The 23,904-nt window shown below is 37.7% G+C and overlaps 1 protein-coding gene across 4 annotated transcripts in view; it reads left to right on the plus strand.

Annotated features, from left to right (window-relative positions):
• The window catches only part of ITSN2 (intersectin 2), an 87,655-nt gene that overhangs the window by 29,845 nt on the left and 33,906 nt on the right, over positions 1 to 23,904 (plus strand). For 3 of the 4 annotated variants that reach the window (XM_080389211.1, XM_080389213.1, XM_080389212.1), the window contains exons 3-18: positions 3,229 to 3,321; positions 4,986 to 5,049; positions 6,687 to 6,850; positions 8,101 to 8,298; positions 8,588 to 8,684; positions 10,250 to 10,392; positions 11,673 to 11,736; positions 13,473 to 13,610; positions 13,717 to 13,802; positions 14,785 to 15,047; positions 15,743 to 15,892; positions 16,121 to 16,261; positions 17,056 to 17,143; positions 17,749 to 17,888; positions 20,579 to 20,715; positions 22,690 to 23,135. In XM_080389211.1, the coding sequence (XP_080245337.1) occupies positions 3,229 to 3,321; positions 4,986 to 5,049; positions 6,687 to 6,850; positions 8,101 to 8,298; positions 8,588 to 8,684; positions 10,250 to 10,392; positions 11,673 to 11,736; positions 13,473 to 13,610; positions 13,717 to 13,802; positions 14,785 to 15,047; positions 15,743 to 15,892; positions 16,121 to 16,261; positions 17,056 to 17,143; positions 17,749 to 17,888; positions 20,579 to 20,715; positions 22,690 to 23,135 (2,412 nt within the window). Of the gene's footprint in view, positions 1 to 3,228; positions 3,322 to 4,985; positions 5,050 to 6,686; positions 6,851 to 8,100; positions 8,299 to 8,587; positions 8,685 to 10,249; positions 10,393 to 11,672; positions 11,737 to 13,472; positions 13,611 to 13,716; positions 13,803 to 14,784; positions 15,048 to 15,742; positions 15,893 to 16,120; positions 16,262 to 17,055; positions 17,144 to 17,748; positions 17,889 to 18,776; positions 18,858 to 20,578; positions 20,716 to 22,689; positions 23,136 to 23,904 lie in introns of all 4 variants that reach the window. The other variant, XM_080389214.1, reaches the window with a different exon arrangement.

Genomic DNA, 23,904 nt, shown 5'->3' on the forward strand with positions numbered 1-23,904 from the left:
TGGATTTTAAGACTTACTATGTTTTCTTCCATGCCTATAAAAAAAAACAGTGGAGAGCATATCTTTGTGAAATTAATCACCAGAAAAAAAAATCTTAAGTCTCTGACCTCAGGGATAGGGAAAATATGAAATTCTTCTTGCCTTTGAAAGTAAATTAGTAGCAGGTTGGTCTTTTCAGGATATATATTAATTTTTCTGAAACATCCACACAGTATACTTTTGATAATGTGTGTTTGTGGTTACCACTTTGCTGTGACAGTAGCTGCTGAGGCTGACTTGCTAGGACAATGCTAGAAGCACTTTTTGCTACAAGAATGTGGGTTATAGTCCAAGATAGTTGTTGGTTTTTTTTTTTAAATGAAACTTATACTTGCAAGAAACCTGTCATGGAGATGGTTGCTGGAGAAATGCTTTTGCATGTTTAATCTGGGAATGAATAAACTATGCTAATGGCATCATTTTAGCAGTAAAGTGTGCGTCTAAAGGACTTCTGTTACGGCTGCACTGGTGATACTCACACACATCTACCTGGCTAGGATCATCAGTGTGAAGTGCATGGTGGTAAGAGTCAGCAAAGCTGGAGATGGGGTACTGTGATCCATCATGCACCCCACACCCTCTGCCTTTGAGAGCTCTGGGTCGCTATCAGGGCAGCGACACTCTGTGTGTCAGAGAAAAGCCATCACAGCTCAGAGCAAAAATGTGTAAAATATTCAGTGTGCAAAGAATAGTGAGATTCTTGGGAAGTGTTAATGAAGGCAAAAATGAGAATGAAGGGTGAATGTGCATCTTGAAACACTTCTTGAATGAGATGTTAATTGTTGTAATAGTTAGAGGTGTGAATCTGGTGATTTGTGAACTGCAAGATTTTAAAACATTTGAGACAATGCCATGTGGAGCTTTGAATTTCATATTTGGAGAGGAAACTTAATTTACCAGATTTCATTCAAATAGATGTTTTGCTGAAATATATTAGAAGAGTTTCAAGACTGATTGCCATCTTCTTTGTGAGATATAATATGAAATTGTGCATTTTGGTACATGTTTAAAGAAGCTTCCTTATTAGAGAGGCTGTGGTGGTGGTGGTGGTGGTAACTCCAGTCAAGGAATTGTGCTGTATTTCTAGGACTTCGCAACCACTGACCACATGAAGATACTGCAGTGATCTTAATCCTTCTGTCAGTGATTGTAAAAAGCTGAGGAGTGTTGTAGCTACCTGTTTCAAAAGATGATCAAAACATGGTATTTCATATAAGAAAAATGTGATGTTGCTAGTATTTTATTTTTCATAAATGAAAGAACTGGTCAGGTTTTCTGAAATTGCTGCTGACAACTTTAGGAGCACTTCTTCATTTTGTCCAGATAATTTCTGTAAGCATTAACCACATCATGCACTTTCCATTCATATCTTAAAATTAACATTTGAAAAAGATTTAAGTGCCACTCTGATTTTTGCCATTGGGCATAAGTTGTCCTCATTCGTGTATTAGAGCAATATTCACCCTGCTGATCAACTTTCAGGCACCTGGTTTAGATTTATTTAGATTTATTATTGTATCTATTTTAGATTTATTATCATATCTAATTTAGATTTATTTAAACTCACTTAATTAGAAGAGAAAAGGGGCAGTTCTTGAAGTGCAGTTTTGTGTGCAGCCTGCAAGAAGACCTGTTCATTGAGGCCACACAAAAGAAAATTGGTATACCCTCAAGAGGGGGAAGTAAAACTCCAAATTCAGGTGCATAGAGGTGGTATTCTAATGCCTTCCCATCTTTTCTGTCATTCATCTCCCCAGTGAATTTCTGGTTTGGTTTGTTTTTTTAAAAAAAACAATTTGTATTTCCCTACTAAAGCAGCAGGGATGAAGAACTGAATTTGTACACGTGTGAGAAGAATGACAGTCTTAACAGGACCTTCATAAGAGGAGACATTAAGGTTTTTTTGGAAAATGTGTTTGCATGTATGGATAAACACAGATGAGAGATGATTATCAGCATCAATGTCTCTATATTGTATATTTGTTATTCTCTGAGAAACAGTAAGAAACCTGTTGAAATATTGTAGAATCAAAGCTTTGAAATTACGTTTATGTAGGAAAAGAGGAAGCATTTTATAGCAACTTTAAAAGTGCTGTGGTTTTTAAAGCAATTTGTTAATATCTCATTTGAATAATTATTCTCTTGACTGTCTTTTAGTGAGCAATACAAATACTTGAGCAACAGATTAACAGTTCTTTGGAAGTGGTAATGCTCAATAGAATGTATTTTTGAAGGATTTTTCTGAAGTAATACCCTTTTAATGCTGTTTCCAGAGTTTCCATTCAGAATTTTGGCTAATTCTTGCATTATTGATTTGAAAAAATCAGATATTTGTCAAGAACTTCCTGATTAAATCTTCTTCCTACTTAACTGGGTTTAGGTTTGGTTTTTATTTTTGGCAAACTACTTTTCCTGCAAAGGACGCACACCCTGACCTTTACACATCAGGTTGGAGCATTTCTGAAAGCCACTCTGGTTCTGCCTGGTATATCAGCACAGCTCTGTAAACTTGATTATTCCTTGCAATTTCTCTTTGTTACTTTGAGGTTGTAATGTTTTATACTTGTGTTTTTGTTTTGTTTTGTTTTTAATTAAGCATTGGAAAATGGTGAGTTGAAATTGTATGCTGTTTAAAAAAACCAAACCAACAACCCAGAGTGTTACGCCTTTGTCAGACAAAACCAACATTATTTTGTTAGCAGTCCCAATTGTGGTTTTAGAGTATTGACAAGGCAAAGCGTGAGTCTTTTTTGGCAGCTGTAGCGTTAGCCCTGTGTGTGAGAACCTTTAAGTGACATTGAATGCCATTTGTTTTATCGGCGAACCAGAGGAGGATTCGGTTCACACAGGGTATGGTGAGCAACGTGCATCCTGCCAGGGATGCTGACAATCAGCAGCAACAGGAAACTGCTTTGCACCAGCTTTGAAGGACGCCAGAGCTTGTTTGAAAGCCAAGTGTAAAGCAGTCTAGCTGAGGGATTGTCTCAGCTAGTGCTTGCACATCTGTGAAGCAGGTTTGTGTTTCACAACGTCCTTGCCAAACTGGTAGGAGCTGGGTGTGTCAAGATCTAACTTAGTCTTTTGAGAAGCCAAGCATTTATTTTACAAGTGACATGCTGTATTTTTAAAAAGTCTTCAATCTGGTGATTCAGTGTTTTGGAGTTGTTTTGGTTTTTTTTTTCCCCTTAGGAGGTCCGAACATATGGGCCATCACCTCTGAAGAGCGGGCCAAGCATGACAAGCAGTTTGATAGCCTTAAACCCACAGGAGGCTACATTACAGGTTGGTCTGAGATTCTGCATTACACATTAACTTCTGTGTACACATAAATATCTCTGTAAAACAGTTTGAAAACTACATCCTTTTTCTAGCCCTTTGTTGTGTGATTAATAACCATACTCTTTGGGCAAACAGCCATGGGTTACTGCTAAACTTCTACAAGCTTTTGGCTGAAGTTTGGCACAGGACTGCTCTTTCATTAACCATGTCACTTCTGAAGCTAGCAGTTATGTGCTGTCATTCTGTCTAGTTTCAAAAAACAAAGAATATCAGACAAAATCTGTGCTTAGATGGGAGGCTGCCAAGGAGCACTTACAGTAGCTATTGTGGAAAGTGACGCCAGAGACACCAGAAGTGGCTCTTCTCTGTCTGAACAGTGTTGGAGAACGCTGTGCTGTTTAGATATCTTTGTCTTGGAGGAGGAGGCAGGGAGGGAGATGCTGACAGCTTGTCCCTGTTAATGACTGCTTGAAAGTTATTAACCCCTGGGCCTTCAGTGAGTTCTGGATAGGCAAATGGCATTTTGCAGTGGCCTGCTGTCAGTTCCAGTCGCATTCAGCTACTTCTCCTCTGAAACAATTGGGTCACGTTGCTGCGTGCCTTGGGATTTGCAGTTTTTAGATTTAAGAATCTGCTTGTGATACCAAGAAAAGACTCAAGTTCACTGGCAAAGATGACTTAATTGCTGTTTGCGTGCAGATGAGCACTGAAGACCAGCCCTGATCATTCTTACCTGCCTTATCTGCTAATGCCCTGTCTGGTGACTCCACTGTCCTCGCTTTTCCGCTTTTGGGGCTGAAAAGGACTGAGGAGAGAGTGGGAAGTTGTCTGGAACATGCATGTCTTCTGGCAGAGTAATACATAACTTCTACTTTGGCCAAACAGCACTGGGAGGCTGGTATTTACCACCAGCTGAAAAGTATGCAGTGCCAGGGGCTGCCTTTAGGCCACATCTGGGCTCTTACCTGCACGTATGTCTGCAGGCTTCATTAATTATTTGGCAAGTGCTTGAAGTGAAAGGTTGTGTATGAATATAAGGGAAGAAAGAGCTGACAGAAAAGCCTGAAGTCTTGGCTTTTAAGCATCTGTAATGCACTCATAGGTAAGCATAAAAAACACTATCCGTGTTTTATTATGCATTTGTTTATGGCATAATCGGTACCGTTTGATGGAACTTGGTATGGGAATGCATAGCAGTCCCCTTCCTGAAATACTGGAATGGTGGATGTTCTCTGATGGAACAGAATGTTATCTAGAGAGGCAATACCGGCTCAAGTTAGAGTGGATAAAGGAGAAGGAAAGAAATAGCATATTCAGCCTTTCCTGTAAAAGTAATTGAGCCAGGACTAAATCATCAGTCATTTTTACTTCTTTAAATCTCACATCTTTTAAATGGTTAGCAGCTGTTGATTTGTGACCTGTTAAAGCTTTTTTTGTAGCTATTTTAAATAACTTCTCGGAGCAAAGATTCAGGATTACAGAATACTTGGGTATCTGACAGTTGCTGTCACCAGGGATGGAGTTAGGTGGTACAAAACTGGAAAGATTGGCATCTAGCGTGCTGGTTCCTTTTGAAAATCTGGTCCCACAAAAGTGTCCTGAGATCTTCTGAAAAATCTATGTCTGTAGTATAAAAGTCTACCGTTTTTTTTTTTTGTTTATCATAGGTGATCAAGCACGTACCTTTTTTTTGCAATCAGGTCTACCAGCTTCAATTCTTGCTGAAATATGGTAAAGTATTTACTTTTTTTTTTTAACATGGGAGATGTGTAGCATTCAAATATTGCCTTTGGTGTGTTGTGTTGTCTTAAGGAGGCTTTCAGCAAAGTAGGAGTGTTGTATGAATCATTGTTTCAATTTTATTAAATTTAGGGGAAGGATTGAGCCCGTATGTGTACCAACACAATTAAAAAGCAGTATTTTTTTAAAGTCTTTCTTAGGCTGTTAATTCAAATTAGATCATTCTGAACACAGCCTTTTTAAACTATAGTAAGTGCTTCAAACAAAAAGCAATGATAAATTGCAAGGCTTTTGTAGAGGGAAGTGCCTGTTGGAGTGCCACAAAGGTCATTGTTAACCCTTGTCTTTATATTTGAAATAATAGCATGGAAAAAGAGGTAAAAAAATAACACTTTAAATAATAATATGGAAAAAGAGGTAAATACCGGGGTAATGAATTGCTGGAGATACCAAATTGAATGATGTTTTAAAGAATATTAACTGCTTAAGATTAAGTGTGCTACTAAACTGGGAGTGGAAAATACTCTGGAAGTAGAAGACGGGAAAAAAAAATCTGAAGCCACAGAAAATGTTAGTAGGAGGTCAGTTATACTGTATAATACCAACCAATTCCGTAATGCTGGAACTGGAAGAAGTGCTGTTCTTTGCAGCATGTATGTGGTGATTGCAACACTCAAAAAAACCATTTTCCTCTTTGTAACTCTTCAGTCACTAGAATACTGTGTTCATTTGGGGATACTTGGTTGTTACCAAGATCTTCACCTGTTAAAAGACATGGAGTGGAGGCTCATAGTAACTAAGAACAACTCGCTTGTGAAAGAACACTACAGAAACTAACTACATGCAAAGTTATTTTCTTCTTCAAACACTAGAAAAGAGTGGTAAGGAATTTTTTCCACAGGACCTTGGCATTTTATACTGAAGAGTAACAGAATGAAAGGGAAAATGTAGTTAAATATCAAGTAGGATTTTTTAATTCTCCTAATTCTATTTACAGTCCTGTGCCTAGTCCTCTCATGTTTAAGTATTAACAAGATCTCATATTTTCTGTCTGACCAGAAATTTTCTGTTTATATATGCACTGTTGCATATATTTCCTGTTGTATTTATTTGGAAAAGTGTCGAAAGATGACAGTGTGGATTAAAAAAACCCAACACTATTTGTGAATTAATGGAGTTTTCATAGTGGTATATAGTGTCTTTACCAGGTTTCTGTGTACTCCTGTTTCAGACTCTTGCGTTAATTCCCTACATTACCAAACATTAATTAAAATAATTAGTCTAGCTAGTAGCATAGAAAAAAGCATAGCAGAGGCAGCAAGTGTATCTACTGAGCAGGATACTACTGCTTTTCCAAGTGTTTTCCTGTTTCTCAGGTTAAGTATTTAGTATACAGCATCTGTAAAACTGAACTCTGCAGAAGGCTACTAAGTGGGTAATCAAACTTATCAAACTTCTGAGGGTTTGAACGTTGTCAAAAGTGAAAGATCTACAGATGGTTGCAGTAAGTTTCTTGTTTTCTTGTACAAAACCAGTAAATAAATCTGATAGAAAAGCTTCTCATTAAGTGAAGAAGTTAAATTTACATTTCTTCCTTGCAGGCTTTTCTAACTTTATTTTATTTTAAGGACACTATCGGACCTGAACAAGGATGGAAAAATGGATCAACAGGAGTTCTCTATAGCCATGAAACTCATCAAGCTGAAATTGCAAGGACAGCACTTGCCTGCGGTTCTCCCTCCTGTCATGAAACAAACTCCAGTATTTTCGCCGCTAATGTCAGCTCGCTTTGGTACTTATGAATATATAATTACTTAGTGTTTAGTGGTAAAACCCCACAGTTAATTTCAGACAAATACAAGCATTAATCTGACCACAATAGTTGAGTGCATCAGTGGGAAAAAAACCCCAAGGATATTCTGATTTAGGAAATTCAAAGTCACTTTCTTGACACTTTTTATAATTTCATTCTTTGAAGACATTTAATAATAAAGAAAAACCTTCTACTGAATTTTGACATGAGGTGCAGGAAGGCCATTGACATCTGCCATCTGACTTGCAGGCTGTCATCTTGTACTGGTGGTCTTTTTTTGTCTCCCTCCTACTCATTCACCTATTTATACTTGGGGTTTTTTAAAGTTAAACTTAGTAAAGGTCAAAGTTTTGGTAGAACACTTATTTAAAGTATTTTTTCCAAAATTAATTGGATTGTCTGTTTTGTCGATACGATCGATTGAATATGAGTCTGCTTACTTTTTTTTTTCCCCTTCTGATGGTGTTTTGGGATTCAGTGCATGCCTGTTATTTAGTGCATACTTCTTTTCTGAAATCAGATGTATGCCTATAGTAATTACATACATGGTTTAAAATGTCTGTCCATCACTAAATCTTGTGTGTTTGCATGCAAATGCATGTGTTTATAGATAGCTATGGTTGGCATATGATTACTTCCTACTAACCTTCCATCATCTCATCCGCATACTGTTGTCTTTGACAAGATTCAGCCAGTAATTCACGTGCTTACTTGCTTCAGGCAGCTGTCTTAAAGAAACCATTTGATAGGCTTAAGTCCCTAAGTATGCACTTTTCACAGGTATGGATTCTTCCGAAGCCAACACTTGGAAGAGTCTTAGTTCAGAAACAATACCAGCTTTTTCCCTGTAGAGGATTGTCACAACTTCTGACTTGCATTTGAAGTCTCTCTCGGGGGCCAGACATGGAAAGGCTTGTTGAAGAGCTAGTTGAAGATGCAATTACAGAAAACCAGATCTTACTCGTTTGTGAAATACTAGTTAAATATACACTGAGAATTAATTGCTTGCAAGGATTATTTTTTTCTTAAATTCATGTTCTTCAATGTATGTTTCTCTGTGTCTTCTCTAAATTTTAGAGAAAAAGTAAATATTATACATGAGCATCTATTTTAACTCATTGTATCTCTGGACACAGGTTGTTTTGTGTAGTTTCTGCCTAGCATAATGGACCCAATTTCTTGCTGGAGCCTCGCAGTATTAAATCATGACTTGTTGGATTTTGCTCTAGGAATGGGTAGTATGCCAAATCTGTCCATGCCAACGTCTATGTCCACGATCACACCATTAGCTCCCATGTCTCTGACCTCCATGACTTCCATTCCTCCTTTGGTTATCTCTGCTCCCCTGGTGCCTTCTGCCAGTACCTCCTCGTTGCCAAATGGAACATCCAGCCTTCTGCAGCCTTTGTCCATACCTTTCTCTTCAAGTAAGTATAGTACAGCGCAGTACTTGCTTTCAGAATTGTGAATCTCATTTTCTCTATGGCTAGTTTCAGACAGGAATGCTAATACTTGTATGTGAGCTAAAATAAAACATGTTAAATTGTATTTCTTCCAAAGTTGACATTTGTCAAATCTGTTCTAACTAGTTAATCTTAACAACAAGGCACTGATTAGCTTTTCTTACTTCTGTCAAAGCCTTGAGTGTTTATTACGAAGTTTTACCTTCTACCCAGTTGTTTTACAGTTTTTGGTGTTTTTTTTTGTTTGTTTCAGCACTGCCTCATACTGGTTCTTTAGGTCCCATGGCAGGAGGGTTTGGTGGTACTAGCATACAGAAGGCACAGTCATTGATCGATTTAGGATCTAGCAGGTATGAAAGTTAATTTTAAAATGGTTGTGTCTTAAACTTGAGTAGCATACCTTCCAAAACTTAAAGAGCATTTCTATTTTCAAAGTATATTCATTAAAAATGAGTCCATCTGATATAATCTACAAAGTCTGAATATAGATTGTTTTGATACGCACAATAATCTTTTCAATAAATCTGATAAAACTATCTGAAGTAGGAGAGGAGTTCAAATGGGAGAAAGTGGCGCCGAAAAGAAAGGAATGTACCTCATTAGTAAATAGAAGTAAAACTTACCAAGTGGTTATAAAAGCAATGTTCAAGGATTGATGGGCTTGTTCATTATAGAGGGCACTGTGTAGTTAGCAGGCATGTAAGAATAGTATTGGTTATAAATATTTATGTGTGAGTTTGTTTTATGAATAATAGAAGATTATGAATCTTTATTATCGGCTGCTCCGTTTCACTGGTTTTAGAGCTTTGCCATAGATGAAGTGAGGGACTAGGCTGAGACCTAGATGCTAGCTGGGCATCCCGGGAGCAGTCTCCCAAAAGGCAGTCCAGAGAGCATCTCCGCCCCAGCTCAGCTCCAGGAGGTGACACAGAAGTGCTCGCACCTCTTGGCTGCTGATACAAGGCCTGAGGATGAACGCGTGTCAGACTCTGGGCTCCTCATACAGGCAGACAGACACCTGATGTTAGCAGACGTTCGATAAGATGGTGGTAGGCACGCTGTGTGCCTGTAATAGTATTTTTTGTTTGTTTTTTTTTAATTGGAAGGCTTTCTTTGCTGGTGTTACAGTGTTACAAAGTAGCTCTTCTTCAGTGTTGCTGTTGACAGCATTTCCACCATTGCCTTATCTAATTCAATGCAAAGGATGTCTATCCAGCATCTCGCCAGAAAGGTTTTGTTTCTGTCAGCATTCTTTGTTGCCTTGCATTCCTGCAAATAGCTTTTTACTTGACAGAGTAGGGGATTACCTTAAACAAGGCAAGCTGGATGCACCTGGGTTTGTCCGATCTTCAAAGGTGGGACGCTGTGAAAATATGCTGGGAGTTGCAGGCAGAATTTTTACAGGTCCATCAGCACTATTCTGCAGAAACTGAATGACTTGGAAAACTTCCATTCAGCCTGTCGTTGTCACTAATAGAAGAGGTAGGGGTGTAATACAGTGGCTTTAGAACCTGCTTTTGGTTGTGAGTTTATCAGATACATTTTTATGCTCATGGTTATTCATTTACATACTACTTAAAGTTACTTAGACATCTGTCCAGTGCTTCATAGCCCTTGTAAACATTCTTACAAAAGCTGAGTTTTCCTACAGTAGTATTGTGCAGTGGTGACTGATTAATTATGCAACATAAGTGCCTGTGATACCAGGGGAACAGGATCTTGAAATGTGTCCCTACTTTCACAGTAAAATTCCATCTTAGTGATGAAAATATAGCAAGTTAGCAGAAGTAAAACTTTGTGGAAGTTGTTTCATATTACCCACAGATGCCATATATTTTCTGTTCCAATACCTGTTTATTAAGCCAAGAAACTTAGAGTTCTTTCTTTATCTTTGTATATGTGTGTTGTATTACAGCTCAAATTCTTCATCTAGTGCTTCATTAGCTGGGAATTCACCAAAGATTGCATCCTCAGAGTGGGCGGTTCCTCAGGCCTCCAGATTAAAGTACAGACAGAAATTTAACAGTCTTGATAAAAGTATGAGTGGATATTTATCAGGTGAGTATGGCATTTGATACAGAGGGGGGAGAATGAGCAGTCTTTTCTGCCTTTGGAGTGTCACAGGCTGAGGGGTGAAATCCCGGCTTGGGATTTGACTGCCATATGAAATAAAAGCTGACATTGTTTGACATTCAGACATACTCAGGAAAGCGTGGGTTTCAGCTAGTGGTTCCAGTCAGCCAAGAAATGGAAATACCATCAGTTTATTGGCTTGGGCTCTGTGTTAGACCTGGAGGGGGAGCCTGAGGAAGCAGCAGTCTCCCCAGGCAGAGTGGGGAGGCTACAGCAGGAGACAAGAAGAAAACAGTGGCAGTGGTGGGATCTAACTAGAAGAGCCTGAGAACCAAAAGGCTGGGGAAGTTAGCCCCATGGAGTCAGCAGTCATTTTTCAAGCATCACTCTTTGGACTGAGACTCCTTCTTAAGACTTTGTAAAATGGGGAACATATCATGATTGGTTTTGTGCCCTGTGCTCCTATGTATATATGCTAGTAATTGCTTAGATATTTGGGCTTTATCTTTTCAAAGAAAGTAATTCAGGAAAGACACTGCAGTACTGCAGCCATGTTTGGAATTTTTCAGAAGTAATTTAAGGTAGTTATTCTTGGTTGACTTTCAGTGATATTTATGCCATACCACAGCATTATGGTGGTTTCAAAAGACTAAATGCAAAGTTAATACAAGAGTAGAGTTTTATAAAACTGGATTACTCACTGTAATGCAGTGATTGGAGCCCTGGATGAGCAGTTATTAGTTGTAAAGTTAGTATGTATCTTGAATAAGCACTTACCTAGCTTACAAAAAAAAGGAGGACAGTTCTCTGTTTCAAAAAAGGGACTCAATGCTTTTTATCTTGCTCAGTTGATTTTGGCCTGAAGGTTTCATTGACCTGCCTAGAAAGGTATATGGTTCTTTACTATCAAAGGAAAACCAACAGCTTTCCAGCATGCTAGCTCAAGGTTTAGGTAGACAGTCAGCTGTGCTTTTTTAACAGCTGTGAGGATTACCATAAATACGCGTTTTTCATGTGAGCTTTTCTGGTAGGTGCTCTGAGGGGGGGCGGGGGGTGGAGGGAGGGAAGTACACAAGAATACTTAATATCATTATCGTGTTCCTGTTGTTAAGCCTGGAAATAAAGCCAACTGTTAGCCTCTGATGAAAATGGATTAGATTAATATGAACTGGGGCATGTTTATTTTTAATGACCCACTTCTTGCTACATGTGAATCTTTGTTCAAAGTGTTTCTTTTTATTAAAACCTTTTACACTTTCACTAAGGATTTCAAGCAAGGAATGCCCTTCTGCAATCAAACCTTTCACAGACTCAGTTGGCTACTATTTGGTAAGTTTAGTTACTGATTATGAATTCACTGTTTGTGGTGTTGAAAGGATATGTACTTTATTTAATAAGAAATGATAAAGGGACACCATAGATCTAAAATCATAAACTGAAACTAAGCTACTTCTTAAACTAGTTCGTTCATTAGTAACAGTTTGAGAAGACACCATGACATATTATAATTTTTCACTTTTTGCATTTGTTTGTTGAACTCCATATAGTACAGATACTAATTTCAGTTTCTCATTCAGTGATGAACTAGTTCAGCTGAGATGAGGGCTTGTTAATTTTAAAAGTAGGATTCTGAAATCAAGCTTGTTAGTTTTTAGTTTTACTGCGGTCCCTGTAAAGATATCTACATCTTACATATCTGTTAAGACATGCCTTTACTCTGGTGATGGAAATGGTTACAGTTGTTTGAAGGCTTGAATAATATGCCCCGCTAGATATGGTAATTTGGATTACGCCTTCAGACATAACTCAGATGTTATACATAAAATTTAATGGCCCAGCAGAATTCACAGTACCTTTTTCTGAGTTCCCTTTCTTCTTCGTCTTTGTCGCAGGGCAGTCATTTGTTTGTCTTTAGAAGCAGCAAGCTGAAATATTCCTTGTATTTGTTCAGCTTGTTTGGTTGCATGCTGTGAAGGTAGAAATGGAGTGTCAGGTTGTATTCCCCCACTCGGGAGCATGGGGAAATGAAGCAGGTGTGTAGCGACTGTTTTCCTTCTGGGTGCCTAGCCTGAAGATAGCACTAGCCAATGCAAGGAGCTCTGTGTACCCACGTAGAGAGATTAACAGCCAAATTTCAGTTTTGCCCAAAGCAAGATGTTACTAGTGGTTCTACTGGGGTGCTGCATTCATGGTAATTACTGTAATAATAGTACTGTTACGTGTGAATTGTGCTTGTCTGTGAATGTAATAAAGTCTTACTTCATCATTTTCTTTTGTTTTTCACTGTGGTGCTGGGGTTTTTTGTTTGGTTGGATGGTTTCTTTCTGGTTTTAGTAGGGTTTTTTTAAACTGTTCTTCTTAAACAAGCAGTTACTTTATTAAACGTTTCACTGAAGTGCAGTCTAAGGATGCATTCCTGCAATTGTGTCTACATAGATAGTTCTTGGAGAAAGGTTCCTGCTTTCCTGCCTGCATCTCTGGTTTCCCACACATACCTCCACCACCCTGGTTGTGTGGGAAGCATTTTGTAGACTAACAATACAATTGTGTGGTTTGCCCTCTCTGTAGAGGGGGTGGGTGATCCTTTTCCTACCCGTGGAGGGTACTGTGGGGCAGCTCGTGTCTTCGTTGTACTGTTGAAGGAGACACAAGGAGTGGTGGTGGAAATTTTATGCAAAGGTTCGTGTTGTAGAATTTCATGTAATTCTGTATAATGTTTGCTTTTGTTTGGAAAAAAAACAACACTTGAAAAAGTGGTTTCGAGCATTTTGAGCTGGTTAAGAACAGTCCTGGTTTCTCTTCTCAGCTCTTCTCTTAGTGATGCAATAATTCGAGATATGTCTTTTTGCTGTATTTTATGAAAACGTCTGAATAGCAGTGCATTATTAAAGAAAATAATAGCTCCCTTCATCAGCTATTCATGTTATTAATTGTAGTTATTTTTGCCAGAACATTTTACAGGAATTCTCTATTTAAAAATATATATTTACAGTAAATTTTCAGCTGTCATTTGTGAGTAGCTGTGATGTTTGGTTCTAATTATTATTGCTGTTAAAACTGTGCAGGTCACTAGCTGATATTGATGGAGATGGACAGCTCAAAGCTGATGAGTTTGTGTTAGCCATGCACCTAACTGATATGGCCAAGGCCGGACAACCTCTGCCACTAACTCTGCCTCTCGAACTGGTGCCACCTTCTTTCAGGTATGTCACCGAGGGGAGTGAAACACAATATATTTTCAACGGAAGTGTTTCATACAAAGAAAACTGTGTTATTTCTCTAACAACGGTGGGGTTTTTTTCCCTCCAGAAGTGGAAAATATACTGAAAATATAAATGGAACCCTGCCATCTTACCAGCCTGTGCAAGAGGAGGAGCCACAGAAAAAACAGCCAGGTAAAATAGGGTTCACATTCTTAATGTATAGGGCTGTCTTTGAAGAGCACTGAAACCTTTGGATCCGATCCCTAGGGAGCTTCACTTCAGGAGCTAGATCCCTTTTAACTTGGATGGCAGGAAGGTCATTAAGTGGATGTAGTCAGCCTATTACATCTAATAGAATTGAGAAGGCAGAGATAGGGGCTATTTTTAGCTGTAGGAAAGGAAAAGTGTGATGATTAATAATGTATTTTTGCAAAGAAATCATTCATGGCCAAATACTGCCATGCTACTGCAATTTTTTTTTTCCACTGAAAGTTCCTGGCATTACTTTGTTCTGAACATTTTGAAATCGAGGAGTTCCAATGTAGTTTAATTCTCAGAAAAGTAGATGCAGTTTGCACGTAACATAGATTGTACTATTGACTCCCTGATGCTACCAGCAAAGGTTGCTTGCATGCATACTGCGAGACACGACTTGCCTGTCTTTTTGGAAGGGTGGTTGCTGGGAGCCTAAACCATTCCTTTGTATCTCTTTTGATCATATAGTGCAGGAATTGAGCTTGATCCTGTTTTGTTTTCTGCTGTTTTTAACTCCAGGAGCTCTTACTGGGAGCACCCTTAAAAACCAAGATCTTTCTCTGTGTGTTAATGTTTCTTGCACAGTAAAACCTTTTTAACAGAAGATAGTCTTCTCCTAGATTTTAAAAGGAGGTCTTTTGAATTTTGGAGGAAAAAAGTAATTTTCATGGTCTGTTTTAAACTAAACACTTTATTCCAATTGCAAAAAAAAAAAAAAAAAGACAGACTTAGGAAAACTTGAAGTTATTTTTGAAAAGAAAAATAATACTTTAACAAATGTAAAATGCTTATATCATCCATGACCCAACAACCTGAGCTTGCCAAAAAGAAAGTATCTATCTTTAGTGGCATGACTGAGGTAGTACTTTGAGAGCAGTGTTTTGCACAGGACAGAAATAACCACCTTTCCTTATTTTAGTGACATTTGAGGACAAAAGGAAAGCCAACTACGAGAGAGGAAACATGGAGCTGGAAAAACGCCGTCAGGTCCTTTTGGAGCAGCAGCAGAGAGAGGCTGAACGTAAGGCTCAGAAAGAGAGAGAAGAACAAGAGCGAAGAGAGAGGGAACGTCAGGAACAGGAACGGAAAAAACAACTCGAAATGGAAAGGCAGCTGGAGAGACAACGAGAGTTGGAAAGACAAAGGGAAGAAGAAAGGAGGAAAGAAATAGAAAGGCGGGAGGTTGTTTTCTTGAAATTATTTTTTAATGCTTGAAGGAATATGTACATGCATACAGTATCTACTTAACAGTGCATTCAGGATTTGAATGCTGGCTTTCGTCCTGTCTCCTCGCATGGCCTTTGGCAGGTTGTCTTGGAAAGAGAACACCGTTTCTGTTTGGAAACATTGCATCTTATAAATTAATAAAGTGTTGGTATAGGTTGAAGATTTTTCAGATACTTCATAGGCCAGATGAGGTTTTCTTGGACAGATTTCTTGGGTTTGTGCAAAAGTCTGTACCAAACAAGATTGTGCGGAATTCGTAATGGATAATATTTTGACAGTTGAACTTGAGAAAAATTTGCATCTACGTGGTGTTGCAGTGCACGCATAAGATATTTTATGTAGTTTTGTGAAATACTCAAGGGAGGTTATGAGCAATATTTGCCCATGTGCTCATTTGTGGGCAGTATTTCAAGCTAATTAGACTTTGTCTTTGAATTATGTAGCTTTTCTTCATCCAGAGTTCAGAGTATGGCATGAAGAATCTTACAGGATCACTTCCTCCATTCTTTGATGCTCTATGTAAAAGCACTTTAAAAAAGAAATACGTTGGTTGCTGTTATGCTATTTAGAAATAGAGCACGTTATATTAAATCATAGTCTCCAAGTTCTGTGTCTCCATTGGAATTTAAGGTAATGGAACTTTTCTGCAGGCAGCAAAGCAAGAACTTGAGCGCCAGCGACGATTGGAATGGGAGAGAATTCGTCGCCAAGAACTTCTTAATCAACGTAACAGGGAACAAGAAGAAATTGTCAAGTTGACCTCTAAAAAGAAGAGCCTTAATCTTGAATTAGAAGCCCTGGTAAGACGGAAATTTCACTACAATCTTGAAATACAGTATTTTAAAGTAGGCAAATCTGAGAGTCTATGTTAATGGTCTGTTAGGAGTTTCATTCCATTTTGAATGAGGAATCTAAAGCAGATATTTTGGGTTGTTTTACAGAATTGATCATAAAATAATTGCCCACAGATTTAGTGGAGAGGAAATTTTCGCCGTATGTGGTATAATTTGCCTTTGATTTCTTTCTAGACGGACAAACATCAGCAAATCTCAGGCAGATTGGAGGATATTCGAAGCAAAAAGCAAGTTCGAAAAACTGAACTGGAGGCTTTAGATAAGAAATATGACCAAGGAATCATGGAAGTCAAGCAACTACAACAGCAGCTTCAGGTAGATAACTTTCTGTAGTTTTCCTTTACTTCCTATTCTGTGTTTCCATAATGCTGTTGATAATACATTCCCGTAGGGAGGAATAGTGAATCAGTTTGATTATAGTGAAGAGAGGAAATCAGCAAGGCTATCAACATTGCAGGGTTTTACTTTTATTTGTTGTATGTGCTGCAACAAGCTGATAGTTGAATGAGGTCAGTAGTTAAAACCTTAGCTGTTCTTTTGTGAACCAATAATAGTGACTTCTCTTTAATTATGAATTCTTTCATGGCTCCAGACTCAAATTTTGGAGGAATGTTTTCCTGAATGTAGAGCAAGATGTCTTTGGGTTGAATTATCTTGTTGCTCTTTTTTTTTTTAATCTCTTTGAATAGCAAGACATGAATTACTTCAAATTAGTTGACTACAATAAATCATCCTCTGCTGTATTTTTATGTAATGCTCGTGCATGTCAGGAAACTTCTTTTCATGTTCCTGTGTGTCACAGAAAGTTACTGGGTTTTGTTAGGCTTGGGGCCGTCAACTTACATGTTCTCATGATTATATTTACACTTTTAACATGCCTGTTAATTTTTTATCCAACTGTGTTAATGTTTTTGGGTGAAAAAGCATTCAGCTTTAATAGTATTTATATTGAGGGTATAGAAGTAATTTTTTTCCTCTATCCCATAATGATGACTTGTATCCATGTTTCATTAATGTGAATTGAAGTTATGTTTGAAAATTCATCCGTTTTTACTTACTGATTTATAAAAAGTAATAAAAATTTGTTATGTTCTCTTCAATATCTACAGGAATATCAGAGTAAACTAATCTATTTAGTTCCTGAAAAGCAGTTGTTAAGTGAAAGAATTAAAAATGCTCAACTTGAAAACACTCAGAGTAAGTGCCTGCACATGAATTCTCTTCTGTTTGCACTGCTGGCTTTTCATCATTTGTTAAAAAATTGAAGGATACAGAAGTGTTAATCGCACTTTCACTTTTATGTCTTTTCAGTTAGTGCCATATTAGCATTGTTTCGTCTGCATTCCATTATTTCCTTCCTGCTCTAAACAAGGGGCAAACAGACACTTTTGTGAGAAAGCACAGATTTTGCTTGAAATTATTGATTTATACAGACTATACAGCCCACAGATATTATTACACCTTGTCTTTTTTGGTAGTGTAATCTCAAGAGAGTTCATTTATGTAAAATCTACACTGGTCTTCACATCAAATCGCACTAGAAGTCCCTATCTAGAAGTTTGCTATGGATTAGTCTGATACTACAAAATACAACTTGTAATTTATTCTGTACGTATTACATGTGGTGCATGTGTGTCTCAGTTGGGGGTTGGAGCCATTTCTTCGTTGTGCTGTATGTGCGTAGGAAGGTAAATCAAGGAGTTTTGAGGGAAGAGTTTGGGAATGCGTGTATATTAGGAAAATAATAAAATAATTTGTGAAAACAGAAATCCTTGTAAAATGGTTTGTTTTTCCGTGTGCAGGTACAGGAATCAGTTCAGTGCACAAGAAGTCCCTAGAAAAGGAAGAATTATGCCAAAGACTTAAGGATCAACTGGATGCCCTTGAGAAAGAAACTGCTTCTAAACTTGCTGAGATGGATGCATTTAACAGCCAGCTTAAGGTACCTGCACTATCTAAATTCTTAGTCTTAGACCAGTAAGCAGTATCTTTGTGTCTCTATCCAGTCATAAAGATTGGTGGCACTTCTACCAGGCGTCCAAAAAGCTTTCCCCAACTTCCAATGTCAAATAAGGTCTTGGAGTAAATAATGCAATAAACATGCACTTAAAACTGTTGCTAATATACTAAAATGTGAATCTCTTGCTAGTTGTTGCTTTGCATGAATCAGCTTGCTCACTCTCAACTTTGGCCTTCTAGAACTCATTTTGATTTCGCATTGAAGTTTTTCAGGCTCTTGCAAATTCTGTTCTTACAGTGCTGAGGTTATATTGGCTACTATTTTTGAATTGTGGATGGAACATTTCTCTTTTATTGAAAGAAGTACATGGTTTCCTAGTACATTGTACAAGATCTGGTAGCAGGCTTAAGTATTGTCCTAAAAGTAAGCACAGACCACTTATCTGTGTAGAAGTTAAGACATAACGACCACTGGCCCTGAAGGTGTTTTTGTTTCAGAGGCAGCTCTTGACTTGCCTAAAAATGCATGCAACTCTCAGGCAGGGTAGCGTGCATCCACTTAACTTTATTTACTAGCTTACTCTTAGTGGCACTGATGTGAACTTTATTCTTAAGTAATGGATTTATGCCGGGCCAGTGTGAGGGCTCTGCACTCTCCAATAAAAAGAGCACAAAGAAAAATTTGTAGGCGTTTTAAGGAGTTTCTTTTATTTAAAAAAAATGGCTACGTATAGCATGTATTTTTAGTTACTTGTTTATTGCATGGCTTGCTGTGTTCAGTGGCTGCATCCACAATTCAGTCTTCCCTAAAATATGTTTTTCAAAATACAGTACAGAGATTAATTGGCTTTTTATCTACCTTATCTTACAGTGTGAGAATATGGATGATTCTGTTCTTCAGTGCCTTTTGTCTCTGCTAAGCTGTCTCAACAACCTCTTCCTCTTACTTAAGGTTATTTTCTAATCTTTGGCTCTTTTGGTTTTTAATTATTTCGCAATTTTTCTCTGCTTACCCTTTCTGTTTGGTTGTACAACTTCTATTAAATAATTTTTCCTAAAAGAAAATCAATAGGCTCTTTCTCTTTCTGCTAGCTTTTACATCCTTCTAAAGACTTAAAATTTTCTTACCTGCTTAGAAATCTAAACTGCAAAATACTGATAGCCATTTTATTTCTTAATAGACTATGTTCACAAATTTGGTTTATTCAGTTATTTTTTTCTTTTTAGTTGATGGAAATAGTGTCTTCTCCCACTTTTCCATCTGTTGTTCTCTACCTGTGTCCATACATCTTAAGCTGTGACTCAGATATACAAATTCTCATCTAAGTTTTAAAAGTCTAGACATAACATCATTATACAGAATAGGTATATGATATGGCAAACATAACGCTATTAAACCTTCAGATTAACCCAGTACTAAAACCTACTTGCTGTTGTTCCTCAACACTGCTTTTGTCTGTTGGGGTCCGAAATCTGACTTCAAGAATAATTGAGAGGGGCGCGCAGACCAGAGTTACTTAACTGACCTTTCCATTTTGCATAAAGGTTATTCTGTCCTTAAATCAAAGGTGCAATGTTTTTTTTGATGCAGGTTGTTTCCACAGTGTTCCTCAATATCTATGCAAAATGAGAATTATCAGCTGAATATGTTTGCTGAAAAATTGTAGTCAATTGCTTGATTTAGTTTATTGCTACAGAGACTTTTGCTGACACAGAAACCTTGTTATCTTGCCCTTTTCATATAAATTGTACAATAGCTCTTAGGCAACGTGATTATTGGCAGAGGTGCATATTGTAGCGGGAACAGGTCATTCTTAATTGCTTTATTTGTATTTATGAGATCAGATATGAAAAGTCAGAGTATACCTGTTGCATTGCTTAGTGTGTATCAATGGGAATCCTAAGGAAAAAATAATGTAATGTCTTACAGGTATTTTGTGACTTGGTGAAGTACAATCTAAAGTAATTCTATTACTGTTGGTTTTTTAATTCTGTACACATAATTATCCCAAAGATTCGTGCAGATTTTTCTGCTGTGAAAAAGTTGTTATCAGAGGGAGATGCAATAGGAATTAAAGGATGTGCTCAAAAGAAAAAGAGTAAAATTGTGATATTTACAAATACAGGAAAACTCCAGTCTGATTTAGTGTCTTTAGGCTGTGGCCTCCCACAGTGATAAGCCTGCTGGATATTTTTATAAGGTTTTTTTTGATTTAAATATGAGACTGATCATTCAGAAAGCATTGCAAAGGTGAGCACCCTACTGAAGGGGTGCATTCTCAGGTTTATGGTATTGTGTTGACTTTCACTTGAAGTCTCCTTCCTTGTAGTTATTTAAAATATACTACCTTGCCTTCTGTGCCCTTAGATAATGTTGTGTTTGAACACTCAGTTTTATATCTTTCCTTCTCCTCTGTCGTAATAGCCATTTCCAGCAGGTGTATGGCTGGAAGGGCTCTTTGAAAGTCTAAGTTACATCAAAGGCTTTGCAAACCTGCCATCCTTTTATACTTCTGTTTATTTTACTTTCTTTGCAGTGACCTCCAAGGACTATTAATAACTTAATATTACTTTGTCCATTTGTATTAAAACTTGGTTCACAAAGCATTAAAATGCCTGGATGCTTTTCTCGAAAGACTGGCTTTGATGTAATTCATTGTGTTTCCTCCTTAGGACCTGAGAGAAAGTTACAGCACACAGCAGTTAGCCTTGGAGCAGCTCCACAGGATCAAGCAGGACAAAATAAAAGAAGTAGAAAAAAGAAGAGCTGAACTTGCACAGAAAAAGCGGCTGGAAGATGAGGCTGCAAGGTACCATGTCTGAATGTATCAATGTTGCAGTTCTTAAAGCAAAATAATGCTGTGGTGACTTTTAAGATGCTGATTGTATTAAACGAGAGGTCTAATAAGTAAAAATCCATCCTATTGAGTTGCCTTAGAGGAAGCATATGGAGTACCACTGATACAAGATGATTTGAATTTTCTCTTTCTGATCTGTTTTTGTCTTTTGTTTTAAAAAAGGTCAGATGCCATGGATAAATAAACCAAGTAGGCACTTTTGCTATTAAGATTTTTAGCTCCTTCAATAGATAATCCTCACACAATCTAAAATTCCTCATATATTCTGCCTTGTTTTGCTGGCCTCAAAACATCTGACCTATTTCCTTAAAAGCACTTCTGACTGAGCTGTTAACTAGTTTTTTGTCATGTATATCCAGACAGATTGATACTTAAGATAATAGGAAGGGCATTGACTATTTAATTCCTGTATTATTCTTGAAAGCTGGATGAGAGTAATTTCTGAGGTTTAGATTTGGTTTCTTTTTTAGGAAGACAATGAGAAAATTCAAATAAGTCTTTGAGAGGATCATGCCTTCATGTATATGGTCTTGGTTTTGCTCAGTCCAGCCTTGTATGAAGCACTCAAACTTTTGCTGTCCTCAGCTCTTGGTTTTTTGTGATCTTGTTCCCAGCTAGTTTTGTTTTCTTTTGTTTCACTGATTAAGAAAACATGGTTTCTAGGGTCTGATTCTGGCTGTCTTAAGATGCCACTCTGCTTTTCCTCTCTTCCAACCTTCTGCTATCAGCTACCTAGTTTACCCTTAGCAGCCCTGTAGTGAAACAGTGCCAGGGAGAGGGCGGGTGGGTGCTCTCAGTGGCCAGTCCTCAGCTGTGGAATTGCTTTGGTGTGCTGGTTTTGACTGCTCTCCTCATTCAGAGGATTGCTGTGTTTTGTCTTTTTAATTTGAGAGAGATTTTCAGTGATTCATATTTGCTTTGACTGCTTGTGAAGCAGAGCTAGTGACTTCGTAGTGCGTGTGATTCAAGGTCTTAACTCATGACAACGTATTTCTACAATAGCGTTGATGGTGTTTCGTAACATTTGTAACGGTCCCTTTAAGAAAACTGTATGCTGTGCGTACAGTGATATCCTGTTAATTTTTCTGTTGAATCTGTATGTTAGATTAACAGCATTATTGCACAGCTCCTACTAGATCCTGTCATGCTCTTGAAAACGCAATAAAATGGCCATCAAATGAGTGGACCCCCCCAGTTACTTGATGAAGCAGTCTTCTCTAGGCGTGGACCTCAACAATCTCTTCAGAAGGTGGCCCAAAGGGTTAGGTCCTGCTCTTTTCAGAAGGAAGGTCTTGGACAGCTAAAAATAAATGATTTTTAAATGTGTTGAATTGGATAATAACTTTTTTGGAGAGATGCACAGGCTAGAATCAGGGCAGAGAATACAGTCAGATGTCCAGTTTCTGTCTGCTGAAGAGTGTGGCCATGGTGAGGATAAGCGTATTGAATAGATTACAACTGCTGAAGGCAAAAAGTTCAAGCAGCAAAAAGATAAGTATGCAAAGGGTATTTATATGTATGTACCGGAGTGAAATTTTGTTATTAATCTGTTTGGAAATCTTAGTTTCCAATCTTGGCTACTACTTTGGTGGACAGCTTAAAAAACACGTTTGTTCAATTAACAGTACACTTCTGCTTACCTATCCTGATGAGCAAGAAGTGCCCATGAAGCACTGCGCAAGTAACCACGTGGCAGTGTTTCTGTACCAAGAATTTAAATCCATTTGTTATTTGTATGTGAAATATACAGGCAATCATGTTTAGTCAAAGCATGGCCTCCCATCGAAGAGCTCACACCCGGAGAGGAGAGTGATCAATATCATGGACTGAGTTTTACTGACAAGTGCAGTCAATTACTCTATGATCATAATCTCATTCATTTTTGTATGAATGTTCTCCTACTTCTCTTTTACTCTTTTCTTTCAGGAAAGCAAAACGGGAGAAGGAGAACAGATGGCAGGAAAACATCCGAAGGGAAGAGGAAGAGAAAAAGAAGCGATTGGAGGAAGAACGCATGCAGGAAAAAGTTCAAGAAAAGCTGAAAGCTGAAGAAGCCGTTGCTCTGATGAGAGAAAGGGAAAATAAACAACAGCTTCATGCAGATGAGGAAAAAAGCAGGCAAGCCACAATCTTTAGGGAGACAGAACAACAAAGGCAGAGGCAACTGGAAGAAGATAAAAGAAAGCAAGAACAAATAGCAAAAGAAGCTGAGGAGAGGCGTAAGCAGAATGAAGAAATAAAGAAGACAAAAGAAGTGACCAGCTCTCAAGAGGTGGAGAAACGTACTTCTAAATTAAGTGTAAATGAGAAATTTGCAGATCTGTTGAAACCAACAGAGGGTAAAAATCTTAAACCACCCTGGAAAAATGAAGGTAATCTTAGATTTTTGCTTTAATGGTTCTTATTTTCCTGAGAGTTGTTTCTTTCTTTAAATGTATTACTGTTAATGTGACACTATGGCAGGCTTATTGTCTAGAATACTACTTAAAAAAATCAAACTAGCAATGTTTCATGTCTTTAGTTTTTAATAATCCTATTAAGTTGGGTTACTTCTGTCAGTTTTCAGCACCTATAACTCTGATGACCAATATTCCAGTGATCATGGTCAACAAATCCCAGATTCTGGAAACAGTAATATTTTAGCTTTTTCCTAAGGCCTGCACTTTCTGTCATTAAAGCAGAATGCTAATATGGAGGAGTTTTGTTCAGTAATGAGCGGATGGGTAGGTAACATTCAGTGATGCATTTTATTAACATTGAAATCTAGTTTATTTCTGCATTATATTGAATAGTCTTATTAAATAACAAAAAACTGAATGACTAGACCTAACTGTAGTTGCGTGACTTAAAAAAAATACTGGTTTAACAGTATTTTTGCTAAAGGCGCTTTTGATTAGTTCCATCCTTCGTTAGTTCTTTTCAGTTTTATTAGCCGCTTCTAACACTGAGTTCACCAAGAACCAATTTAGAACAGTGCTGAAAGATATTTGCACACTTCAGCTATACCTTGTAAAACATTCACTGTTAGCAACATCAGTCACAGACTTGGAGAACAGAGATACAAAGGAAATGGAAATGATATTTTGCTATTCTAGGTTTCTAAGAAAAATCTTCACACATGCTGTTGAATACTTATTGTTG

The sequence above is a fragment of the Falco punctatus genome (genome assembly GCF_963210335.1).
Source record: "Falco punctatus genome assembly, chromosome: 5".
In the NCBI taxonomy this organism is placed as follows: Eukaryota; Metazoa; Chordata; class Aves; order Falconiformes; family Falconidae; genus Falco; species Falco punctatus.